This window comes from Apteryx rowi, unplaced genomic scaffold, assembly GCF_003343035.1.
Source record: "Apteryx rowi isolate R43461 unplaced genomic scaffold, aptRow1 scaffold_136, whole genome shotgun sequence".
NCBI classification, from domain to species: domain Eukaryota; kingdom Metazoa; phylum Chordata; class Aves; order Apterygiformes; family Apterygidae; genus Apteryx; species Apteryx rowi.
The window spans coordinates 1657050-1682023 of record NW_020447597.1 but is presented as its reverse complement, the minus strand read 5'-3'; the positions used below and the strand labels follow the sequence as shown (position 1 = coordinate 1682023).

Sequence of the window (24974 nt, the reverse complement as noted above, 5' to 3'; positions counted from 1 at the left end):
TCTGGGGACAACATTTCTTACGGTGCCACTTTTCTCTTTAGCTTTGTATTAGTTTGAATGCACATTTCTTCAGTAAAACATCTAGATTCAACGTGTACCAGCAGTAGTGCAAATGCTCTTCTTTTGTTGGCAATATTAATGGTTTGATGATATAGTTGGGGTTGATGATGTATGTGGGTTGTGCTAAATTTGCTACAATGTAGCAAAATATAGGCTTGTGCAATTTGTTCGGCTACTTTTTCCTTTATTAGAATTGGCTTTTAGTTCACCAGAGGTACAAATAAAGATGGACATGAATCRTGGCTCATACAAATCATCACAGAGTGAGAATACAAGAGATGTGAATGTTTCTCTGGCTGAGCTCTTTACTAGATGAGTGGMTAAAATAATGGGAAACTCTTGATTTGAATAATGAACAATCTGCATGGGTTTAAGACCAGAAAAAAAAAAAAACTTCCTATGTTCAATATTTTAGGCTGTTTTTAAATTATTTTATATTTGTTCATTTTGGTTACTTTATCATAATTATAAATAAAAGTAATACAACTATTTACATGCACAAGACAACTGCATAAATATACTTTATTAAACACAATTTTAAAAATCCTTTGAATGCTTTTATAACAGTTACATTACTTGTATAAAATTCATCTGTTTTTATACATCATTTTTACAATGCCCTGGAGGAAAAAGCATTTCTAGGAAACATCTGGTTAATAGTTAATCTTGTTACAAATATTTGCAAATAGCATATTGCAATTTGATTTTTCTTACACTGAGAAATGAGACTACTAAAACTGTCACAAATCTTCTCATTTGCAGTAAAATTCCTCAGTGCTCTAGACAGATTTACAGATGTTTGTAAGGCATTTTTGCTTTAATGCTGGAAGAACAAAAGAAAACTGCACTCAGAACAGATTTTACAAGAATATTAAAAACTGACAAGAGAGTTAAGTAAATCTTTTTTTGTTTAATCCCTTAAAAATCATCATCAGATAAAATATCTGTCTAATAAAAGACAGCAGATACTCTGTGGATGTCTAAAACTTTGTGTTACACCTTTATAGTGGAGTATGTAGAGCTATAAAGAAAAAATATACTTACTGTGGGAATAAGCCACTCTTYTGACTTTTTCACAGACATAACTGGCATTTTTCAAGTACCAGGAATAGTATTCAACACAGTACCTAAAGATGTAGTTAAAGTTAGGGGAGTAATATCTTGTCATCTTTCATAAACTTATCTGTATCTATGTTATGCTGCTAATATTGTACTTTGAACATAGAAATAAAGAGCTAGATTCTGACTTCACCTTAGATATTTGGAAAAATTTAGCTGAGCTTCATTCACCCATAGTCTAAATAGTGGAAGTCAAATCAGGTCTCAGTCAGTGCACTGGGGACCCATTCGGGACTCACCCAGTACCCTGAGGCTCTCAAAAATAAGCCATGGTGGTTGAAAACTGTCATTTGAAAAAGCACCGTGGAGTATTTTAAGAAGGTAGAGAAGAGTGAAACTGGTGTCAGATTTTACCTCATGGCTTCCTTTCTTGAATATCTTCTCCGACTAACACAGAGGCACAGCTGAAAAAATCTACACAGCTCCATGACACAAGGATTTATCTTTTGAACTATAATGGTAACAGGAGGCAAGGTCAGCAGGGACTCCTTGAGGATTGCCTGTGGACACCCTAGAAAAAAATACAACTCTGAACTAGTTCAAATACTTGTCCCAGAAAATTTATTGCAGTGACTTCTCTGGGCTGTGGGAAACGTACAGATTAATAAGCTAACGTAAATATCTTAAAACCAAGTCTGAGTGAGACAGATAATTGAAAAGAAAATAGCACACAGCATGGGAGTTATCTGAGTGAAAACACACATATCCTGTCTAATTTACTATTATTTATCATTACTGGTTAGTTACTTAAATTCATGTTGCTTTTATTTAGCACAAATGTAAGGAACTGCTTTAAAGATCTAATTTATTTATTGTTATTTTTTTAGGTGCAGACTCGAATATCACTGGAATGTCCATTTTCCACATTGCAGCACTGTAAGATGAACAACAGCACTGTACTCTTATTATATTTGATATTGTGTAGATACCTGTGCCACTTCAATGCAGAAGACATTTCCAGTTCCACTGTCTTCCCTACACCTACCCCCTAAATCTGAATGCTGGATTAAATATGACAGGGCTAATAGACAGACTCTTACTGCTCTCTTCATGTCTTTTTTTAGCCTCACTAACAAAGTAAACATCATTTACGCAGAGGTTTGGTCTTTCTCATTGTCCGTCTCACCACCTGTATGTCAGTTTTCCCTCTTTTTTTCTAGTGACTTTTGAATAATCAGCTAATTTCAGCCCAATTTTTAGAGAATCATGAAGATAAATGCATTCCTAGAGGTTTCATGAAAACTGACAAGTAACCAGAGAAGAAAAGGTCGATTTTTGCCTGCATTGAAAGGAAGGCAGGGATAATTTGTTCATTTTACTATAGGTTTGACAGTGGCCAGCCGGTCAATCAGTATTTTTTTCCTTCAAATGACCACAATTAAATTTCTCTAGATTAAGAAAAATGTAGGAAAATGGTGTCCCTGAGGGATGAAATACATCTCCCCCTCTCTTGAGCAACTGAAAGGAAAGGTTCTAGTTTATGATATTCATTGAATCTCCCTCCGTAGTCAGCAGCCAGAGACCAACATTTGCGCACAAACACTCCATCCAGCCCTGAACTGCAGCTGTGCCAGGCTGCAGACATAGTAGTACTACAGAATGGGTGATGGCAGGTTTTGCAAAATCCTGAATTGCTATGTTGCTTTTCAGCGTGAAACGCAGTCTCCCTTTTGCCTCCCTTTCTGTTACAGAAAAAAGAAAAGAAGGCAAGGTGAAAATGGGGGGAAATGAGAAAGAATAAAGCAAAACTGGAGCAGTTTTCAATTTTTCTTTTTCTTTTCATCACCTGAACAGAAACCCTGGCATTTGCCATTGTCCTGTCTTCTGCAAATCCTGTCACACATCATATCGCTTCTTGTGCCTACGCACTCAGCTAACAATTGCTTTACGCTAGGGAAGTATCAGCAAAGAATCAAAGCACTTGCTGGAAAAAGAAAAAAAAAAGTAAAATTTAATATGTGTTCAAAGGATACCTGGGCATGGCTGGAATAACCACCTCTCCTCTGCTTTTTTATTAGCACCACTCCAAAGAGGAGCTCCTGTGTGTTTGCAGGCACCCTTTGGCTCACTGCAATGCAGCCACGGTTTTTGGGAGGCATCGCACCCAGCATCTGGGGAACCGCCTGTGCCCCTCAGATGCAGGGTGCCGGTGTTGCTCTGGGAAAGCTCGCTCAGCCGCCTCTCCAGCCCCTCAGACAGAGGTCCATGGGTACACCTGCAAATGCTCCAGGTTTCATGGGAATCAGCCCTGTCCTCAAGGAGAGCAGAAGCTGGCCAAGCATGTGTGTGAGCAAAGAAGGTATTGCTCTTTTCCCGTCAACTGTGCAGAAATTAGGCAAAATCTACGTACACTGCGTTTTCCCCTAAGCAGAGYAATACTCCCAAAGTGATGTCTCACCTATGCAGCATCACTGAAGTGTCAGCAGACCCACCAGAGGGCTGGAAGTGGCATGTAGCACGCCGAAAAGTGAGGACCCTCCTTGTAGATGCCTATTCAGGGGCTGTAAGTCCATAACCAGGGACCACGCTTTGAGAGGCCACATTTTGCACAATCTGCAAATCCCTCTCAGAGGCAGCCACCGGGCTGGAACAGCAAATACGGCAGCAATGTGCTGGTCGACCAGCTTTCCCATCCATGTAACTAGCAGCCAGATCTGGCCCAGGGCTYGACAAGCTGCCTTAGCTGCAGGATATAATCTCCTTAGACAGCGTAATTGCATTTCCAGGTTCAAATGTCTCACATGCTTTACAGTTTTGGGCCATCTCATGTAATGCGATAGGAGAGGTTATGGAGGTTAAATTTGGACTAATGAAGTTCTGTTGAAATAAGGTTGAGTTACCTCCTGCTGACAAGAAGTTTAATATAAAATGGCATTCGTGGCCAGGAGGAAAATGAAGGCACTGCCAACCTCAGAGATCTCTACGATCCTGTTTCTTTTCTGCCAGGCACTTGCCCAAGGTAGCAGAAATCACGGAGAAGTAACGGACAGACACTTGCAGCTCCCAGACTCACGGACACTGCTGAAAACTGGCCACTGGTTGTGAGTCAAAGATACTGCACAAATATCAGGCTTACTCAGTCAATGAGGGGCCAGTGGGAGCCCCATTTCTCTTAATCTTAGTAGTTTTGCATGAATATCGCCAAATTTTGTCCACTTAATTGCATTTGACACACTTTGATTTTTTCCATTTGATGTCAATTAAAAATGATTGCTTTTTTTGCTTTAATAAACACTCTTCATGTTAGTAACTGAACATCAGAGCATACTGGCACTGAGGCTTTAGTTTGAGCTGTGCATGAAAAGGGATGTTGGACTTGCTGTGAATAATTAAAACTTACAACATGCCACCCTCCAAAGAATCTCAAAGTCTCCACCAAAATGGGTACTCATTGTGCTGTATAACAGGTATTTACACAAGCTTTGTGTTTCGCCAGCAGAAAATCAGCTTCATCTAAATGTAAATTTAATGACTGCAATTTCAGTTTTAATTCATTTATGTGGGAAAGAGAAGTCAAATAAAAAAGTTTAAACAAATTGCTTTGGTTTTCATTTATGGCTATAATTTCATTTTAAATRAATGTTGTATTCAAATAATGCTGTATTTATGTAATGCTTAAATTCACTTTCAATTAATGTTGTATTTAATTTTGTTTGGATTAGTATGTGTGGTATAGTCACATCATATTGTGTAATTCTATTTTCAATGCTTCACAGTATTTTTTATTTCTGTTCTGTAACAAATTTCTACTGTGAAATTTCTTTTTCATATCCACTTCATGAATTCCTACACATCTGGATTGGAACAAAAAACAAGTTTGAAAGTAGAAATTTATTTCAGAACAGACTATTCTTTTTCATGAAACTCAAGTCAGTCAAAACAGGCAAGAGAACTCAAGAACTACTATTCCCTGTGCAGAGCTTCATTCTTGTCTATTTGAATTTACCACACTACTGCTATAGGCAGACAAGTAATTAGTTTTTGCTGCAGTAAAAAGCCTTTTCTATTAGTAACTGAATATCATGTTTCTCTGACACTGAGATTAAATTTTGTTGTCAGTGAAAAAGAATGTTAAGGATACTGTGAATAATTCAAACCTGTAATATCCCTCCCTGCATGTTATAATATGCACACTTGCATATTTTATCAGTTGTCATTAAAGAAAAGCCAGTTTTGTGATTTAAGAAATGACTTCCTGGATTTCAAAAGGTGTTGCCAAGCCCAGACTCTCARGCGGGAACAGAAAACCAGATTTTCTGTCATTGTGGTCCTGCTAAGCAGGGCCAGGCCGTGGGCTGCAACACYGTCCCACCATCCTCCAGAGCGCCTGATTCTAAGCAGGATTTTGGCCCAAACCAACTAGTGCTTTCCCAGACATTGCCTGGGCAGGGGCTGGGGACTGCATGCCAGCAACCGTTCCAATAAACTGCATGGACAAGGCCATTCTGTTGGTGGGGAGGGGGACAATCTCAGCATGTGGACATGGGCCAGGCTGGGCCACTTGCTGCCAGAGCCAGATTATGGGCTTTGGTACTGCTTTGGTTACTTAGCTGTAGCTAAAGTGTTTGTTGCCAATCTCTAAATCCTTCTTTTTCGGTGACTAGGACTGTGCACTGGCCACATGCATTAGCAGAGTAGGTAAGGCTTGTCTTCCTCTGCAATTACAAAAAAAGGTCTTCAGAGCACTGTGGGAGCTCTTCATTGCTTTGAGGTCACCACTGTTTGATTTTTTTCCCAGGATGCCATGACATATTTGCAGGTTGACAGGCTCCCTCATCCTAGTTTCTGGTAAAGAAGCATTTAGGTCCTCTCTGTTCACTGTTCTCATCAAAATCCATGTTTTCCAGCCTTTGCAAAGAGGGTCAACTTCCAGTCTTAACTTTTCTTGGGTTTTTACAGTTTTGACCATCAGACAGCAAGTAGCACATTAAAAAACTGGACTATGAACACTGCAAGTCCAATTACGGAATCCAGCAACTTTCAGTTAACTAGCTTTTATCTAATCTCCAAGTCGAACTGATCTGCAAGACATGAAGAAAATTTTATTTTTGTGCATAATCATTTCTTGGTGGACAAGAATTACCGTAGCATATTCCTCTTCTCCCCATCAAGACAGGAAGGWCTAGTCCATCTTAAATTGTTCCCTTCACATCATCAAGAGCGTCAAGAAATGAAAATATATTCATATGATATGATATTGGCTCATTTCCTTTTTGTGACCAATGTATGTCATAAGAGGTAAAACAAGGACTGTCTGATATTTTTAACTCTTTAAATAGAAGTGAAATGAGGGAAAGATCAAAATAAGATAACCGGCTTTTTATCATCCTTGTTCAAAAAGTCTCTTACATGAAGCACTGGTGTTTGGCTCAACACCAGTGAGTTTCCTCCTTGGAAACAGGTCTCTACAKATGTTTCTACTGCTGTACTCTGAAGCCTCCTAGGCAATAGCTTTCTCTCTCTGTTCCTTGCCACTGTCTTTTTTGCGGGACTTCCCCCACTGTGTTTGTATGACCAACTGATGCTTTTGCCAACTCCTTTTTTTTTTTTCAAGGCTGAGATTTTTAACTCCAATACCATTATTGTCCTCTGAGAAGGGATACCCGACTGAGTCTTATGCTCTCAAACATTTTGTTTTTCTGACAGTATGATTTTTTAATTTTTTTAAACAGCCCAACATCTGCTCATAGACTCAGCTGAACAGAACAGGAGTGGTAACTAAGAAAAACCTGATCAGAATCAGCAAAAGCTACGAAAAGTTGACAGCACAGAATTCTCACTCTAGTTTGCAGCAATAGGCAACAACAACAAAACTAAGGGAAAAAAAAAAACTCTACCAAGAAGTAAGCAGTGCTGTTGCTCACTGACTATGTGAATATTCCCCRTGGCAGCAAATTGGAGATCTGCAATAGGACATCTATCTCTGAGACATATATGCATATCTGCCCCCTAAAAACTCTTTAGGAACAAGTAAAGGTGCTTTGAAAATCAGCAATGAGCAGATAGAAGTTAGTATTAAGAATGTCATTAGAAAAGGTGAGATTAGCAGGGAATATGGGCCAAAACTTGGGCTTTAAGTCTCAAAGTAATCCCAAAATGAAGACCTGAGGCTTGCCTGCATCGAGCTGGGGAGCTGGCTACATCCCAGACAGTCTGTCAGCTCCATTAACATAGAAGGACAACGGACATTAACTTCACGGACAAAGCTGTTGATGATACTCAGTTTTTCAAATTACTTCTCCTGTTTTGACGGCTAATTATCAGAAGCAGTTTTCTCTTAGATTTATTAGGAACACATATCAAAGACTCATGATTTCCTTTGACGATATCAGAACATTGCAGCTTTTCTTCCATGTTTCCAACTAATCCATCAAAAACTACATAATCAGTATTTCTCTTTGCCATCCTTGCTTACCATCCTTCAGAATTTACGGGCCCTTATTTGTTCATATTATCATATTTTTGTTCTGTTTCTTATATATCTAAACAGACMATTTGAAAAGTATTACTTGGCTGGCGTTTCAGTTCTTTGAACAAATAGAGAGCTCCTCTGTTATTGTCTGTAAGAACAAGACTAAATGCTACTAAAGGACCCCTGCAATTTAGCCAGATATATTACCGCTGCATTACCCAGCAGCTAGGCTTTTTACATTACACAGTTGCTGCGCAACACAAGCACTCAAGGGACAGATCTCCCCAAATTACCTCTGATAGACCTAACCACGAAGCTAGAATTATGCTGCCACTTCTCTTTTTCCATTAACACTCACATTTCTCGTTGCAGCATAGTCAACTTCAATGGTGGGACCAAGGACAGCTTCTTCTGACAGCATCCCATGAACTTGTAGCCAAAAACACAGGTCTGAGCAGCCAAACTGGCAGATCTTGGATGAAGAGGGCTTAGAACATAATTCTAATGACAGGAAATGCTGGAATTTAGCCATCCATTTATTCTAGAAAAGGTGGGGACCATTTCTTTCTTTTCTAGCCCTGTTTTCAAAGGACATATATTGCCCTAACTTCATGCACTACAGGGATTATCAGATTGACCTCAGTGATAGCTGTTGAATTTCTCTTCCTAAAAAGTTATGCTATGCTGAGCACACATCTTTATGAACACATTATCAGCTGTGTTCAGCTGACACAAACTAAAACACAAACTAAACTCCAGTCTGGAGTATAGGCACCTACATTTAGCCTGAATAGCAATATAGTCAATCTGGATTCTCTCCCCAAATAGGGTAGCAATATGAAATCATAATAAAACTGAAGTGCTTCTCCTTATAGATGCCAAAAATGGAACATATACACCACACCTTTCCAAAGTTCATATTCATGGAACTTGTCTCCTCGTTGTCTCCAACAAGCTCCACAGCTACAAATGTTTTTCTCCCTTCCACTTACTTCCTTGAGTGCCATAGGTTTAACAGGAAGTGTAACTGTTATTCAGGAGCCACTGCATGCATGTAATTTTCTTCAGCTGGCCCTTGCCTGCAGCACCATGTGGTTTGGTTTCCAGGTTGATCGCTTAGAGTGAGGACACCAGACAGGGAGTGAAGCAGCCCTGTGGGAAGCCAGCACTCTGTCTTACATGTGATTCACTCCATGGGTGGTGCCCTACAACCTATTTTGAGGTCTCCTATAATTCTGAAGCATTGTTGAACTTGAAAAGCAAAGTGATACTTGCTGTAAGGAAGGAAAAAAATCACAGTTCCTCTTTCCATCTGCCCTGTACTGGGATTTTTTTCTCTGCTTTGTAGACAGTTAACTCACTGTAGCAGGGACTGTCTGCACTGTACAGTCTTCGCCAGATGATACAGTGGTAGCTGTTACCAAAGTACTATTTCACTAGTCATAAATACAGTTTGCGAGAAATCTGTGCAAAGACTAATTGCTAGACCTCATGTAAAATATGGCATAGACAGGAACATATTACTGTGGCAAGGTTAGCTGCTTTGCATTTTCATAAGTATTTACATAAGTATGAGAGTACCTATGTACAGAGGCACTGTATACCAACACGTTGGACACAGTAGCCGTTATCTCATGTTCATTTACCTAAGCCTTGAAGCTGCCATAGCAAAATCAAAACATTTCACAGCAAATGTGTTATCTGGCCAGATTCCTGCCAGTCCTTACTTGCTCAGAATTGAAAAGCAGCTCCAAAGAGCTGTCAGAGTATGCAGTGATGTGATGAGGAAAGCCCATTTGGAATTAAATCTGGCAAGGGATGTCAAGGACAGCAAGAAGGGCTTCTTCAACTACATCAGTAGCAAGAGGAAGACTAGGGAAAATGTGGGCCCTTTGCTGAATGGRGTGGGTGCCCTGGTGACGAAGGATGCAGAGAAGGCAGAATTACTGAATGCTGCCTTTGCTTCAGTCTTTACTGCTCAGGCCAGCCCTCAGGAATCCCAGACCCTGGAGGCAAGAGAGAATGTCTGGAGAAAGGAAGACTTTCCCTTGGTCTAGGAGGATCGTGTTAGAGACCATTTAGGCAAACCTGACACCCACAAATCCATGGGACCTGATGGGATGCACCCACAAGTGCTAAGGGAGCTGGCGGACGTCATTGCTAAGCCACTCTCCATAATCTTTGAAAGGTCATGGAGRACAGGAGAGGTGCCTGAGGACTGGAAGAAAGCCAATGTCACCCCAGTCTTCAAAAAGGGCAAGAAGGAGGACCCAGGCAACTACAGGCCAGTCAGCCTCACCTCCATCCCTAGAAAGGTGATGGAGCAGCTCATCCTGGAGGCCATCTCCAAGCATGTGGAGGAVAAGAAGGTGATCAGGAGTAGTCAGCATGGCTTCACCAAGGGGAAATCATGCCTAACCAATCTGATAGCCTTCTAGGATGGAATGACTGGCTGGGTAGATGAGGGGAGAGCAGTGGATGTTGTCTCCCTTGACTTCAGCAAGGCTTTTGACACTGTCTCCCATAACATCCTCATAGACAAGCTCAGCAAGTGTGGGCTAGGTGAGTGGACAGTGAGGTGGATTGAGAACTGGCTGAATGGCAGAGCTCAGAGGGTTGTGATCAGCGGTGCAGAGTCTAGTTGGAGGCCTGTAGCTAGCAGTGTCCCCCAGGGGTCAGTACTGGGTCCAGCCCTGTTCAACTTCTTCATCAATGACCTGGATGAAGGCACAGAGTGCACCCTCAGCAAGTTTGCTGACGATACAAAACTGGGAGGAGTGGCTGATACACCAGAGGGCTGTGCTGCCATTCAGAGAGACCTGGACAGGCTGGAGAGGTGGGCGGAGAGGAACCTCATGAAGTTCAACAAAGGCAAGTGCAGGGTCCTGCACCTGGGGAGGAATAACCCCATGCATCAGGACAGGTTGGGGGCTGACCTGCTGGAAAGCAGCTCTGCGGAGAAGGACCTGGGAGTGCTGGTGGACACCAAGTTAAGCATGAGGCAGCAATGTGCCCTTGGGGCCAAGAAGGCCAATGGTATCCTGGGGTGGATCAGAACGAGTGTTGCCAGCAGGTCGAGGGAGGTGATCCTCCCCTTCTACTCAGCCCTGCTGAGGCCACATCTGGAGTACTGCGTCCAGTTCTGGGCTCCCCAGTACAAGAGGGATGTGGCACTACTGGAGCAAGTCCAGCGAAGGGCCACAAAGATGATTAGGGGWCTGGAGCATCTCTCTTATGAGGAAAGGCTGAGAGAGCTGGGCCTGTTTAGCTTGGAGAAGAGAAGGCTGAGAGGAGATCTTGTCAATGTGTACAAGTATCTGAAGGGAGGGTGTCGAGAGGATGGAGCCAGACTCTTTTCAGCGGTGCCCAGTTGACAGGACGCGAGGCAACGGGCACAAACTGAAACACAGACGCTTCCATCTGAACATGAGGAAAAACTTCTTCCCTGTGAGGGTGACAGAGCACTGGAACAGGTTGCCCCGAGAGGTTGTGGAGTCTCCTTCTCTGGAGATATTCAAAACACGCCTGGACACGATGCTGTGCAACATGCTCTAGGTGACCCTGCTTGAGCAGGGGRGTTGGACTAGATGATCTCCAGAGGTCCCTTCTAACCTCAGCGATTCTGTGATTCTGTGATTCTGTGAAAGAGCACCAAGTGATTTCACTCCTTATGCAACACGAGACAGTCATCTTGCATCTTCACTACCACATTCGCAGAGTGGCAGGCCAGCATATCACCTATAAAGTTTTTCTCAATAGGTTTTGAAATAGCATGGGGCTGAGTAAAGCGAGATTCATACCTGAGAGTAATTCCACACAGTGAACGAGGTGACTAACTCATGTTAACGTCTCATAATGTAGTATTGGAGTGTGGAGCTGCTGGAGAGAGCCAGCAAGCCCCCGATCCCAATCCCAACTCAAAAAAGAAAAGACGCCAAAACTGTCCATAGGCAAATTCAAAAGGGACTTCTTCAATACTGGAAAGGATTTAAGGTAATGAATCCCATATACTTCTAAGTCTGGGAGAAAAGTTGGCTTTTACTTACTGTCTTTTGTCAGCTTTCCCTGTTTAATATGCTGATTGTTGGTAATCCCGTTCCTAGATGCTTAATTTTCTTCATGCACTGAAAGAAAGCATCTCTATAGCTTGTGACTATGAACAGTGGTGCAGGAATCAGATGCCTATAAGCCAGGTTCACATTTAAACCCTGCTGTTCAACCATTTTGCTGTTTGCATTTACTCTTCATAAAGAGAGTAAAATAAGCATACACTTTCCAAGGGATGCTGCAAGGGAAAATACTCCAGAGAACATGAGGCACAGGGCAGAAACAGGAGGCCATTTAAGATCTTAAGCTAAAAAAGGAAGCTGATCCAGTGCATCTGTTCATAGGCTCACGGGAGAGTGTTATCTATAAACAGTGACTGAGACACTGAAAGAGATATTGAAAAGATTAATGCCCATAAAAAAAGAGTCTTTTCTGATCCCATTTAAAGCTCTGAATTTGCAAATCCCAGAGTTCCTACATTGCAACTGTCAGGTGTGACCTGCTTCCATCACTTTTTGAACTTCTTGACCACTTTTTAATCCCAGGTTATCACTTAGGGCGCAATTGCCCTGTGAACAGTGCAAGCTTGAAGCTTGCAGGATGCCAGCATCCCCTTCTGAAACAGTGAAGGTCTGGCTCAGCTGAGAAATGCTGCCTCCATGTCCAAAAGTTCAGGCTGGCTGTGAGAACAGAGGAAGCAATTCTATTTTGCCAGGTGAATCTTTCAGGAAATCTGATGACTGAACAACAAAAAGCAAAGTAGAACAGGCCTGGAAGGGAAGTGTGTTTTGAAATGTGAAGCATGTAGGATGAACATGCATGATATCACAGCACAGCAGTGGACAAGACAGCAAACATTCCTTTCACTTTGTAGGGAAAGAATCTGAAAGGATCCTTTTTTGTGAGCCGATGAAGACAAATAAAATTCCATTATTCTCCTTGGTCTTGGATTTTGACTGCAAGAGTCAGGAGTAGGATTAGCAAAGACTAAGACTGCAAGAAATGGAAGGGTTTCTTCAAGTGGGAGCCCATAAATAGGAGCATAAGGCGAGGGACAGAAACAAGTGTGGGTCTAGACCAGAAGAATAGCCAGAGCACTCTGGTAATGGGCATGAAGAAGAGGGTAAGGAAGAGGTATTTCATAAACTATGCAGTGAGAGGATTCAGCTGCAGACTCAAAGCTGTGCTGCCCAACACTGGCCCTTCTCTAAACCAAGAAACTTTCTAGATTAAGAGGTGAAGAAACCAGCGTGAGTTTAGTGGGATGGGTGAAACAGTCCATAATCCAAAGGTGCTAGCAATATTTGGGAAATTCTTCCTCCTTTCCTCCTTGCAGCAGGATCTGGCCATATTTTGCATCAGAAGGAGTGATACAAGACACTGACATAGCTGATGATTAAATAGTTGGCACTCCATTCACTTCATTACTGCCTAACTAAAGATGTTCACATGCAATCATTTTCTGGATAATTTGAGGTCTTAGATATCATCAAATGTGTAAGGGACCCCCTGAAGGAGAAGCCTGCTTCTTTAATTGCTCTTCCATTATCTGTGATTTTCCCCATTATAACCCCTCCTATGACACCTCTAAGCACTGCCAGTTTAAATAGCTTGGAAAGTCCTTCTCCTAAGTCAACTTGCAAATTAAAAATCAAACAAAACCAAAAGGAAAGATTTTCACCTTCAGGTTCAGGTTCCCAGACATAGTCACCAACCCATAATACAAAGGAAAATTCATTCATTTCCTAGGGAAGAATGCCAAAGGAAGTGAACTTCATCTAAAAACCTAAAGGAAACCTGCGGATGGGTGGATGGCTTTCAAGTACAAGAGCCACTGTCTGTAGCTGTGGCTTAGCCTTTCTTAAACTGTTTTCCTTCAGCTTCATTCATATTTGTAGGAAGTTCAAAGGAGATCTGAGGTTTCTGTATTTGTAGCATGGAACGGCTAAATAGAGGGATTTTTTTTTAAGTGTTTGCTTTTTTTCTTGCAGCATTTATTTAAAACTCCTTTTCCTAGTTTCTTGCAGAACTACAATTATAACCCATCTAATTGCTACCACAACACCGAAAAAGCTCCCAGACCTGGAATTCTTTTGGTGGTACCTTTGGAATGGGTCAGGACAGCCCAGGTACTTTGCAGGTAAATGGGCAGTGTGGACAGAAATGGAGTTTACACTATGCTTTTGCTGAAATAGACCAAGAGGCTAAATAACACAGGCGTTACGTGCTTCATAGCTTTAGATTATTATTCTTTAGCTTGGCATCACAATGTCACTATCAGGAAGCAATGGTGGGGTACAGCCAACAGCCGCTTTTTCTTTTCCATCTCAGTGTTAACACTAGTCCCAAAGAAATCTCTGAGATGGGATTCATTTTACCAGTTTAGGTGTCTACCACACTGGCACCTAGAACTGAGCTAGCTGTGTTCAGTCCCCAGGATAGCCAACAGCTGGTATAGTCAGAGGAGTTCAAGGAATGACAGGTTTCATCTCAAATTAGACACCCACATTTGGTCAGGAGAATCATGGAACAGTTCTTCAGTAGACGAGAGCCCAGGACAACCTGATACTGAGTGCCTATACTGTAGTCATGAATATTTCTTCCCTGTGATAAGCCCTGGAAACCTCAATTCAGAGTTTCTGGGCTAATAGCTTTACATTGCTAGAACAAGTAGAAATTTTCTTCTACCCTGTGATTTAGGATTCTGACTTTGACTTGTTAGCACAGTGTGCTGAGACTGCAGGATGGATGGGATTTGCAGCTGAGTTTTATTTCCATTATATTTCTGAACTTTGCAAAATCTGGAGTGGGTRGCCTGGATTGAGACACTCAAGTGCTCAGCATCCAAATTAGGGGCTGCACTCTTTCACAGCTCAGATGCCCTTTCTGGCATCTAATCAAGACCGTTTTTTCAAAGCATGTAGCCTCTTGCTAAATATGTGTAAATAGAAGGTTATTACCAATATAAGGATAGTAAGTGGACCAACACATCAGCATAAATTTACCATGCAGAGCTCTTAAAACCTAATTATTAGTGCCTAAATTTGGGAAGTGAGTTTTTCTGAAAATCCAGCTGATAACGACCCTTCTTTAGCCTAAGAGGAAGTCTGCAGTATTTGAAATTCAGGGCGGTTCTGGAGATTTCATGTGGCAGGGATTGACTTAATCATTTTATTTGTACCAATAGGAAAATTTAAAGCTTGATGTACTCGTTTGGAATAAAGGGATTTTAGGATTGTCCAAAAGCCAATCATGTTAATATTGACATGTGGAGTACATACGTTAATTCTATACTGATAGTATAATTTATATGTTAAATGTGTGATTGTGTATGACACAAACAAATATGAGCATCAGTCCCTTTGATATTTCAGGGGTTTTTTACATACATAAGGTATACTATTAAGTACATTAAACATGTATGTTGTTTCTTCATGGGAGTATATGTGTTTTGATATATTTTCTTAAATAATGCTATTTTTGCYGCATGAGGTGCAGATACTTACTGGTAGGAGAGTGAAGTTTTGATGCCACACCAGGCCTGTAGGGTGGTGCAGACAATACTGAGGAAGATAAATCTGAAGGAAGGAAAAGAATATAACTTGTCTTGACCTCTTAACAGAAATAAATGAACAAATGAAAGGCTGATTGAAAAAAATAACAGAAGAAAAAATGCTGAAGTCACAGGCCACAAGTAAATATGTATATAGACACTGACTCATAAATATATTCACAGTTGCCTTTTTCTACATGTGTTTATATTATCTACAAGGAGAGACAGATGTATTATTTTCTATTTCAGAAATGTGCCAGCTGACATGCTTTGTTATCATTCCTGATGAGTCTCACCTGGCTCTGTTTGCATCAATTTGCTTGTTTCTCGAGGAGGCAGTGGCTGTGTCCAAAATGCAGACATTTCAGCTATGGGAACAGAAAGACATATGCTTCACGTCATTCAGAATATTTGTTATTTATCTGTCCAGTGCAAAGTCCCAACCCACTATGTAGTAGAGAGATCACCTGCCAGAGTCCCTTGCCCGGTACTTCCAGTGACATATAAAAACAGAAGGATGAAAAAGGAAGGATAAAAACTGTAATTTGTTAGAACTTGGAAGGTCCATGGACTAGGGGAAGGCAGATAAGGATTTGAAGAAGGTATGTTTAGTGGAGACCTAGAGAAGCAACTCTATATTGCTCTTTCTCAGGTCTGCTCGCCGGATTTGGAGCAAAATGTGGGCAGAGACCTGGGTGGCTGAGGTGCATGTGTGGAACAAGAAGAGCCAGGACATAGAGGCAGGTTTCCACGAAAGCATGAAAAATGACAGGAAAGTCATTATAACGTATTTTAGCACTTCTGCAATATTGAAATCTAATCAGTTGCAGCACGAGGGCTTTGAGGCACCCCCGAGGTTTGTTCTGCTGAAGGTGAGGCACTGGTGAAGCCCCTGTACCAGGCTGTGACTAGTGACCCATCTGCCCAGATTTCTGGGCAAGTTTGGAGGAACGGGCACCTCTTGGAATGGGGAGTCCATGTCACCTCATGCAATACATCTCAACTCTCTGCCCAGTGTGGTCTCCTTAATTGAGCAATATCTGGTCCCTGTAGCTTGTCCGTTGAACTGCCAGTTCCTAGGGTTGGGTGGTAAAGCACCCTGCAGGGATCCTGAGCACCCTGAGGGGCTCCCAGGCACCACAGGTCAGAAACCACAGCAACAGGTTAACTTGTGGAAGAGAAACAAAAACACGCTTTTCCGGATGAAGGGACTTACAACAAGAGGGTCTGTCAAAAAACCTCCTCTCTGCCTGCTGGGCCTTTGCAAGAAGGGGTCTTTCACCCAGTTTGGATGTGCAAATTCAGACACTTTTGTGGGTCRCTGAGTGGAGCAAAGAGCTCCTGACACTGCCAGGGTTTGTGAAGGACCTTACAAGTGGTAAACCAGGTCTCCACCTCCGAGACGTGGTTTGGGATGGGATCCTGCAGCCAGCCGGAGCAATAGGCAATGGAGGGCCCTTGTCCCACCGTCCAGCAGCTTTGGGGCTCATTAACGTGTGGCCAAGGGTGCAGGAATGATGCAGGAACAGCTTGTTGGTGCAGTACTCACAGGTCGGTGCTGTGGCTGTGCTCTCCGGAGAGGCTCCGGCCGTGCTGCGYGGTTTCCAAGCGTCCCAGGTTTCCATTGATGGAAACCCCGATCCTTTCGTGCCACCTGGCTTGGGCCATGTTGGGACCCTCGTAGGAGGGATTTCCTCCCCCTTCAGAACAACTGGGATCCTCGTAGCTGGGGAGAGACAGAGGTGCCAGCACTCGCAACACGCGTTGGGTGCCGGTGCCTCATGGCCAAGTGCCGCGCGTTCACGCACGCTCCGGGGCACAATAATGTCTAAAACGCACCCAGAAAATCCCCTCTGTTCCCTGAATGCTTTCACTGGCAGATGAGTGGAAACCTTCTCATTTCATTTTAAAAAGTCCGTTTGTTTTTTTTTCTTTCCATATGCCAATAAAGTTTGAAATCTTAATTGACAATATTACAACGTGTGAGTTTTCGTAAACAAAAAAATACAATGTGAAATGTTCCTTCAAAGCTATTTTTTTTCCCTCCCACAGAAATTATTCTCTATTATTTCCTAAACTACTTCACTGTGGAGGGAAGAGATGAATGCCTTTGCCTATGTGAAGGGGAGCAGGGAGGTACCGAAGGGCAGATGCTGAAATTTGAGAACTGATGACATTTTGTGGCAGGAATGATAACTGGGGTTGGAAAAGATAATAAAGGTTGGTATGAGGTTCAAGAAGTTAAAAGGGCTTATAAAACAGCACCTAACTAGGGAAACGTGGAAATTTTGCTGTTGATAGATGCAGCTGCAGTGACTAGGAGGTACGAAGCCTAGGTTTGAATTCGTCTTTGCTTCCACTACGTGGAAGTGAGGCTAAGGCCTTGGTTTTCTGCTTTCAGTGTGATCATGCTAGCACTCTTCTATCTTGTAGCTGAGTGGTGAAGCTAAATGCACTAAAGTCTATGAGATGTTCAGGTACTCACAACTGCAGAGCATATAAATATCAAAGACAGAGAAAGAGATAGGTAAAAAATGACAGTAAGTAATGAGAGAAAACACTGTGAACAATTTTTTTTCATGATTTAAAAACACCAACTATTTTTTTCTTCTCTGACTCCTTAATAAATGTCTTTTGCTAATGAAATGACAATGAAAACAATCTGAGGCTTTTTACAATAATTTTTCTACCCTCCGGTTATCCAGGGCATTAATGGCCTCATCTTCTGCTCTTTAGGGCAAACTTTTATCTTACTCTGTATTTTTAGTTCAACATCATAGAGTTTGTGCAGCAAATCTAAGCAGTCACTTGTCAAGTTGTCAGTCAAGGAGAATATACATTTATGTGTGAGAATACTTGCGCACTTTTAGATCTCCACGTGTGTTCTGCTGATGGATCCATGGTTTTGTTTGCGTCTTCCTGTAATTTCATGAAACTTGAAAAAATCGAATCTAGATCTTCGAGGTATGAGAAGATAGGGTTAGTATGCTCAGTATCCACAGCATATTCAGTGAGATAAAAAGGAAAGGAGTTGGATTCTGGTATAAAAAGAATGGTAGCTCTCTTTTCTAAAAGAAAGTCATTTTTGGCAAACTGCCTGCCTTTGATTAGTTTTAAATAAGAGAGTAATGTCGAACACCTTTTGGCATAGGTAAAATTGCCATTGATTTCACTGTTTGCCTGTTACAATCAAGCAATCAAAATGAGAAACATGCACCAACTGCAATGAGCGGTCATATCTGAAGCATAGCTCAACCTGCCAAAGCAGTTTTGGGTGGAAGAACCATGCAGCACACTGGCTAAGTATATTTGACCCCTTTCTGAGGGTAACTCACATAAAGATAGGAGATTATTCCCACTGAGAGCTAAGGGATTTATTCTTTTAAATTAAAAACATTATAGAGTCTCCCCCAGTCCAGGACTGAATTCCATAAAAGCTCTTATTCCATGAGAGAAGATGTTCTGGTTTGGGGTGCAGGATTCAAAGGATCAAAAGATGCATCTTCAGTTCCCAATTTTTTATGTAATTTCCAATTTTTATGTAATTTGCATATCTCTCAGATCTTAGGGAAGACATATTGGTCTAAAAATATCACCTCTTCAACTATTTAGGAAAGGTTTGAAATTAAGTGGCTAGTGGGTTCATTGTTGAATATCTTCAGATATAGTCCCAGGGCTAGTCTTTTTTGTCCCATCCATGTCTTAGGCCTTATAAATCCCTTATGAGCACTCAGGCTGTTGTTTCTATCCAGCCACAGTATGGGTTAACTCATCCCCACAGTGTGGACAAGAAGAGGCTCAGCCTAAACATAGCACTGCTGTGTCATGTCACCATCACTCACTGCCTCACACCCATAAAAGTACAAATTGCCTTGGGAAATGTTATCCCTGTCCTCTTCCACGAGGGCTTTGATATCCAAATGGAAATATATATTATCTAGCCTGCTTGATCTCAAGAACAGAATCACAAAATCCRGTTGGTCTTATAAGAGGGGACTTTTGACTACAGCTTCAGCCTATGAAGAAGGATCGGAGCTTCACTAGGGCACTAGCTGTTCATCCATTCTGCTCTCATATTTCCAGGGCTTTCTGAGCAAAAAGATCAAAGCACTAAGACTGAATTACATTTTCTGAGACGCCAGGTCACCAGTAGTTTCCAATGAAACCAAAGGTTTTTGTTCTTTCATCCAACAGAAGACCCCACATTTAATAACTTGAAGTTTGTAGATTTTACTTATTTTTTTGTGGTGAATAYGGAGTAATATATGAAACACTGCATTCATTGCAAGTGCTATCTGGACATGGTTTTCATTGCTGCTGCTGTTTGCTTTTATTCCCCAGGAGGTACTTACCCAGGTCAGCAGATGTGTTGCTGGAAAATGTGTAATTAATAACAGGAGACTTCTCTAGCATCTCCCAAAAGTCAGACAGATTTCTCCCTGCAAATATACATGCTTAAAAATATCACAGAGGTCTTGCTTCAAATGTAAGCCATCAATGAGAACCATAGGGCAATATTTTGGGTGGAATTTTTTTACATTTACCTRTTCGGCCTGCCATCATGCAGATATAGATACAATCTGAATTGTTGCTCTGACTCACTGTAAGGGAAACACATGTAAAACAGACGCTTGCTCTCAGTTTTCATTGCACAATACTATCTTAAGTAGCAGAAGACGCAAACCCCAAACGGTACGTGACTTCTACAACTGGCTTAAGATTTTCCTTCAGATCTGATTTTGACAAAAGTTTGATCCTTTGACAAACTGGTGTTTTTCTTAGAAAGCAGWTGATAGTTATAGAAAATTTCAATCTCTCATACACAAAAATATTTCTACACATTTCTTCTGAAAATAAAAGATTTCAGTGGTATATACCATCCTGCGCTTTCTGGGAACCATTCTCATCTGTGRACTGGATGCCTGACTAGACTACATGTCTCATGAGATTTCAAAACGCCAAAGGGAAGACTGCACTATTTCATGAAAAGTTATCCAGAAAMCCCAGCCTATGCAGAAGAATTGGAGCAGATGAAGTTCATATGAGGCAGCATGTCCAAATGCTAATATTTCAAGGGGAAATATTTCTATTTTTTTTTTAATTCTACATTAAAAACATTGTTGCAGGGAAAAAAAAACATTCCATCAGAATATATAGGCCATAATTATTTTGGTGGGGTCATAATTTCAAAAAATATTCATATTCAATAATAATTCATCAACCTTTCAAACAAAACAAAGATGCTCRTGCAAACATGCATCTCCACCCCTCCCCAAATTATACATGGTGTATAATATAAAGTTATATATATATAAAGTATGGTATGTATGTATACATAACATACATATTTTATATATACTAATACATTGTATGCATGTATGTATGTATACATTTTCTTTTCCTGTAAGGAGACTTTGTTTACATCTGCAGTCCACGCTTTGTARGACAAATGCTGAAGAATAAGCAGGAGAAATCGTAGGCTTTTATGCATGAATAAATGAGACAAACAAGAATGATAAATGGTAAGAAGAAATGTAAACCTGAGAGAATAGAAGTAGACTTGAAAATTTCTGTGAGATAGCTGGTGGAGTTTCCAATAATATCAACAAGTAAAGCTGTAAAATCTAGAAGGAAAAACAGAGAAAGTTTATAATCCAAAGCACATAWTCCACCATCCATGCTAAGTCAAAAATCACTTTTTTATGTGATCATATTTTGGGTATATGTTTGTGCATAATAAAGTTTAAAATATTTTAAAGTTAAGARTGTTTTTACTGAATGGGAATGGACTTAAGAAGCCACTTGAATACTCTGAGGAAATGTGAATTAAAGATGATATCCAAAAAATCACTGGTGTCCAATTTCCACTGCTCTAATCACCAAGATATTCTGGATTTGGGTCAGAAAGATTAGGGTATCTATCTCTACCATCCTCCTACTATAACTGGGTCATTATGTAGTAAGAATGATAAGATGAATGGTTCCAGAAGAAGCCGTGAAAGCCGTTGTTGCTTTATTGAGATGGTCATCGCATGCAACTTAGAGAATATGGGGTCTGTTCTCTAGTTGCTGAGCTATTTTTGATATCTCACAATAATCAGCCGTTAATCTAGAGCACTCAGATTTATCCTGGAATTGTAAATGCTGTGAGATCAGGGACGTGAATGGGTAGTAGGTGAAGGATTTACCTACACTGCATTAAACAGCTCTGTGTGGCTATTAATCCTTACTTTTCATTCCTGTTGGACTCACTGAAGGTACTGGAGGCACTGGTGTAGAGAAACCCCCGTCCATCTCCTGCGAGTTGCCTCCAGACAGTGAAAATGGCCAAGATACTACATCACTGCTCTTTGTACTCCAAGGAGGAAAAGGAGGTCTTTCCCACCAGGGTGAACCATGCTGCTCACTTGATGGACAGCTCCGCTCCAGACTGTCTGGTTGGGCGCAGCCATCTGAGGCTGCATGCATCGTGTCTCTCCAAAGGGTCAGAGCAGCCGTTGGCCATGAGTAATGGCCACTGACCTCAGTATGGCAATGCTACTGATAAGAATAAAGTCTGCAGAGCTGAGGCTATAGCTTTCAGCTCACATGAAATAATTCAGCTTAAGCACGTTCAGTTGCCAACCTTTCTTGTGTACCCACCTGTCAAGTCATTTGTCACGTTGTTCAAGCAGTAGCAGTGATGCATAGGGAACTTGCCACGGTCAACATTTTTCAGGTTAGAAGCTGTAGAAAGAGAGAGAGAACATGGGTATCCTGATGCACGCCCTGTGCAGGAGGAAATGTTTCTGTGCAGAGTAAAGCGATAAGGCACTCACTGTTATAAATGGTGACTGACACTTTGTGGAAGGCAAAAGAGCTGTAAGACGTAACGCTCAGCAAAGAGAAAAAATTTTTGGTACCTGCAGAAACACATGCCCACTGATATTAGTGGTTAGAACAAATTACGTGAACAGAATGTTTTGACTCTGCGCATTTTATTTCTAAAAMAACTCCTGAGGTGCTGATGTTATACAGCTGCTTGAGACTGAATTCTTTTTCATTTCGTCTGAGGGAAAGATCACTAGTATTACCTTTTTTTAATTCCAGCAAGCAAACCTGTACTGCATTATAAAGCACTTCTTAGAGCCATCCCATAAGTAATTGTGTTATGCCTACATATAAACACACACTAATTTCTMAAGTCTTTTGGGCAGGCAGCTTTCTGCATTATAAATGTGCAAGTGTAACTTGCACCGAGAGTTAATTTTTGAGGCTGACAGCATGCATTTATGGCTTTTTCTGCTAACACTTCCTTTATCTCATTCAGGGCTGAGCTGACAGCCTGTTTGGGTTTCCCATCATCAGTAACCTTACCTTTGAGTGCCGTGTCCAGCATGCTGTTCACTAGCTCAGTCAGGTTAATAGCAGCCAGATCCATGGACTTTGCAGGCAGCTCTGAAAAAGAAGGGATCTCTCTGAGTAGCTGGCTGCATCACGAAAATGCTAGGAAAGAGCCATAAATCCCCTGCGTGTATACAGCTTCAGGTGACAGAGGTGGAACCAGTCGACAAAAAGCCTCTGGAATGGGAAAATGAAGTGAATAGATTGTGTATCGGGTTGCACAGAAAAAACTGTGGTGAGGAAATAGAAAGGCCATGAGTGCAGAGAGAAGCCTGAAAAATAATAAAATGGAGTGGGCAGCGTAATGGTAGGCCAAAATTTAAGTAGGACTCTAAGTGATCTATTCCTTTGACCATGGCCTTGAGCAGGCTGCCAGAGAGCCTAACAAAGTCCTAACATTTTGGTGCCCCCTCGTGCTGGACAGTGTGTATTTACTTAAAAAAGAACATTAGATCTCCCTTTGAAGGTAACAAATAGAGATAGTATCTGTCAATATTCCTCCTTTCCCCAAGCTATAAATGCTGCATAGAACTGGGATGAAAATGGAGATATTTTCTTTCTCAGCTACCTTGATGGTCATATTGCTACCAGAAAGAAGAATTAACTATAGCTTAACCACACTTTTATTTAAAAGAGGTTTTCTTTCTATTAATGTTGCTTATTTGTTTTTCCCAAATCAAAATTTCCAAAGACACTCTTCTGCTTCCCTCGCACAAAGTCATAAAAAGCAGAGCAGTATGGTGTTGGTGTGTGTGAGGAGGAAGGTCTGTGTGTGTGTGTATGACAGAGAGARACAAAACACAGCTGCAAGGAAAAAGAAGCATAGAAAAGCAAGATGAGATCAACACTGAAKTTTTGGGAAAATACAGTTTTCCRGTGATGTCATTATTATTTTTAACCGTTTCTAACCGAAGCATGTTTTAAACTCCATTCTGACAAGTGAAAAAGAAAATCGTAGTCACCCTTGTGAAGATACAGGAAACCAGGAGCCCTGCAGCACAYGCAGCCCTGCTCTCAGCGTGCTGCAGAAATCACTCAGAACTGGGAAGGATTTCTGGAAGGGGACTGGAGCTGCACTCTAGGACTGAGCTTGTCGCTAGCATGGAAGAAAGGGACAGGAAAACAGAAGGGAATGGAGAGGTGTGTGTGAGTGCAAGGAAAGAGAAAACAACATTTTAGTTTCCCCAGAAGGATGGAGGTTATGTTGGACAGGGATCTGGGCAGTCCCGAGGAGGTGCCTATGTCTCGGTGAGGAACCACGGCAAGAGCAGGGTGTTTGGGCTCACAGACTCTGCTGGAGAAGGGTCCACCTCTGTGCCCGGCACAGCACCTCCCACTTGCATTAAGCCCTGCACATGGACAGGGTTAAGGGGTTCCTGATGTGCCGCTTGTTACCTGCTGTAGCCAGCACTGCCACGTGCTTTTCCTTCTTGTTTTCTCTTCGTATGCATGAAGCTGTGAAGTGAAGAAAGAGAAGACTGAGAAACAGTTTCCCCTGTTGAGCTAGCAAGTAACTCCCAGCTGAGCTCTCAGCCTGGGTTACTTTGCTGCTCTCATTCATTATATCTCAGAAATGGATAGACATAAGCACTGCAAAGCAGGCCACGGAGTACTTGTAACAACAGCTGASTGAGTACCTAAGAATAAGAATGCCCCAAAGGACCTGGCAGCTAAAGGAAGAAAGCAGATTAAACATCAGGGCTTGTTCCCCTAACTCGAGAATCAAAAGAAAAAACTGGTGGCAAGCTGTTATACGTGTATGAACTAGGCTTGCAAACACCACTGACTGCAAGGTGCATAGTATAAGGCTAAACCTAAAGGAACTGGCACCAGCTGTGCGCATGCTGGTTGTCCAGGGCATGCGTTTGATAGAGTGTTGCTCACAGGAACTGTGTTGTTGGGAAGGGACTGGAGGGGGATTCAGGAGGTTGGACTCACTTCCTGGGATTCCCTCTGTGACCAATGAAGGCAAGATGCGAAGTGGCAATTTAGGCATCACAGGATGAGCTGAAGTACAAGAGGCTCCCTGTCCCATCAGTGGAGCTGAGTGCCTCCGAAGAGTAATCCAGAAGGCTCCCTAAATGAGCCAGCTCTAGGAAATGCTAAACTCCCATGCCTCTCTGATGCTTGAGCTTCTCAGTCCATCCAAGCTCCCCAGTGAAAATCCTCTCCTGAGAGCTGGTGGTGAGGAGGACTCACAGCAGTGGTGGTGATGACCACCTCTGTGTTATAATCTAATGGACATTCCAGCTATGGGAGCAATTGAAAGAGAAATATTTTTTGTTATTCCCAGGGGATCACCAGACCATAATATTCAGCCTTACCTACACTCCAAAACAGAGAGAGACACAAAAATCCCACGCACATCTTCACTGGCACGTGCCAGCAGCACCACCGCAT

The 24974-nt window shown here is 41.8% G+C and overlaps 1 protein-coding gene across 1 annotated transcript; it reads right to left on the bottom strand.

Annotated features, from left to right (window-relative positions):
- Positions 1–1081: 1081 nt before the first annotated feature.
- Positions 1082–24974, bottom strand: HHLA1 (HERV-H LTR-associating 1). The gene is made up of 14 exons (XM_026057081.1): positions 24899–24974; positions 23970–24029; positions 22548–22628; positions 22010–22093; positions 21834–21917; positions 20732–20815; positions 19736–19792; positions 19544–19630; positions 18048–18148; positions 16741–16942; positions 15488–15559; positions 15145–15216; positions 1534–1690; positions 1082–1187 (listed from the first exon to the last, which is right to left on the bottom strand). Exons 1-14 carry the CDS (start codon positions 24972–24974, stop codon positions 1082–1084), a joined length of 1323 nt encoding a protein of 440 aa, XP_025912866.1.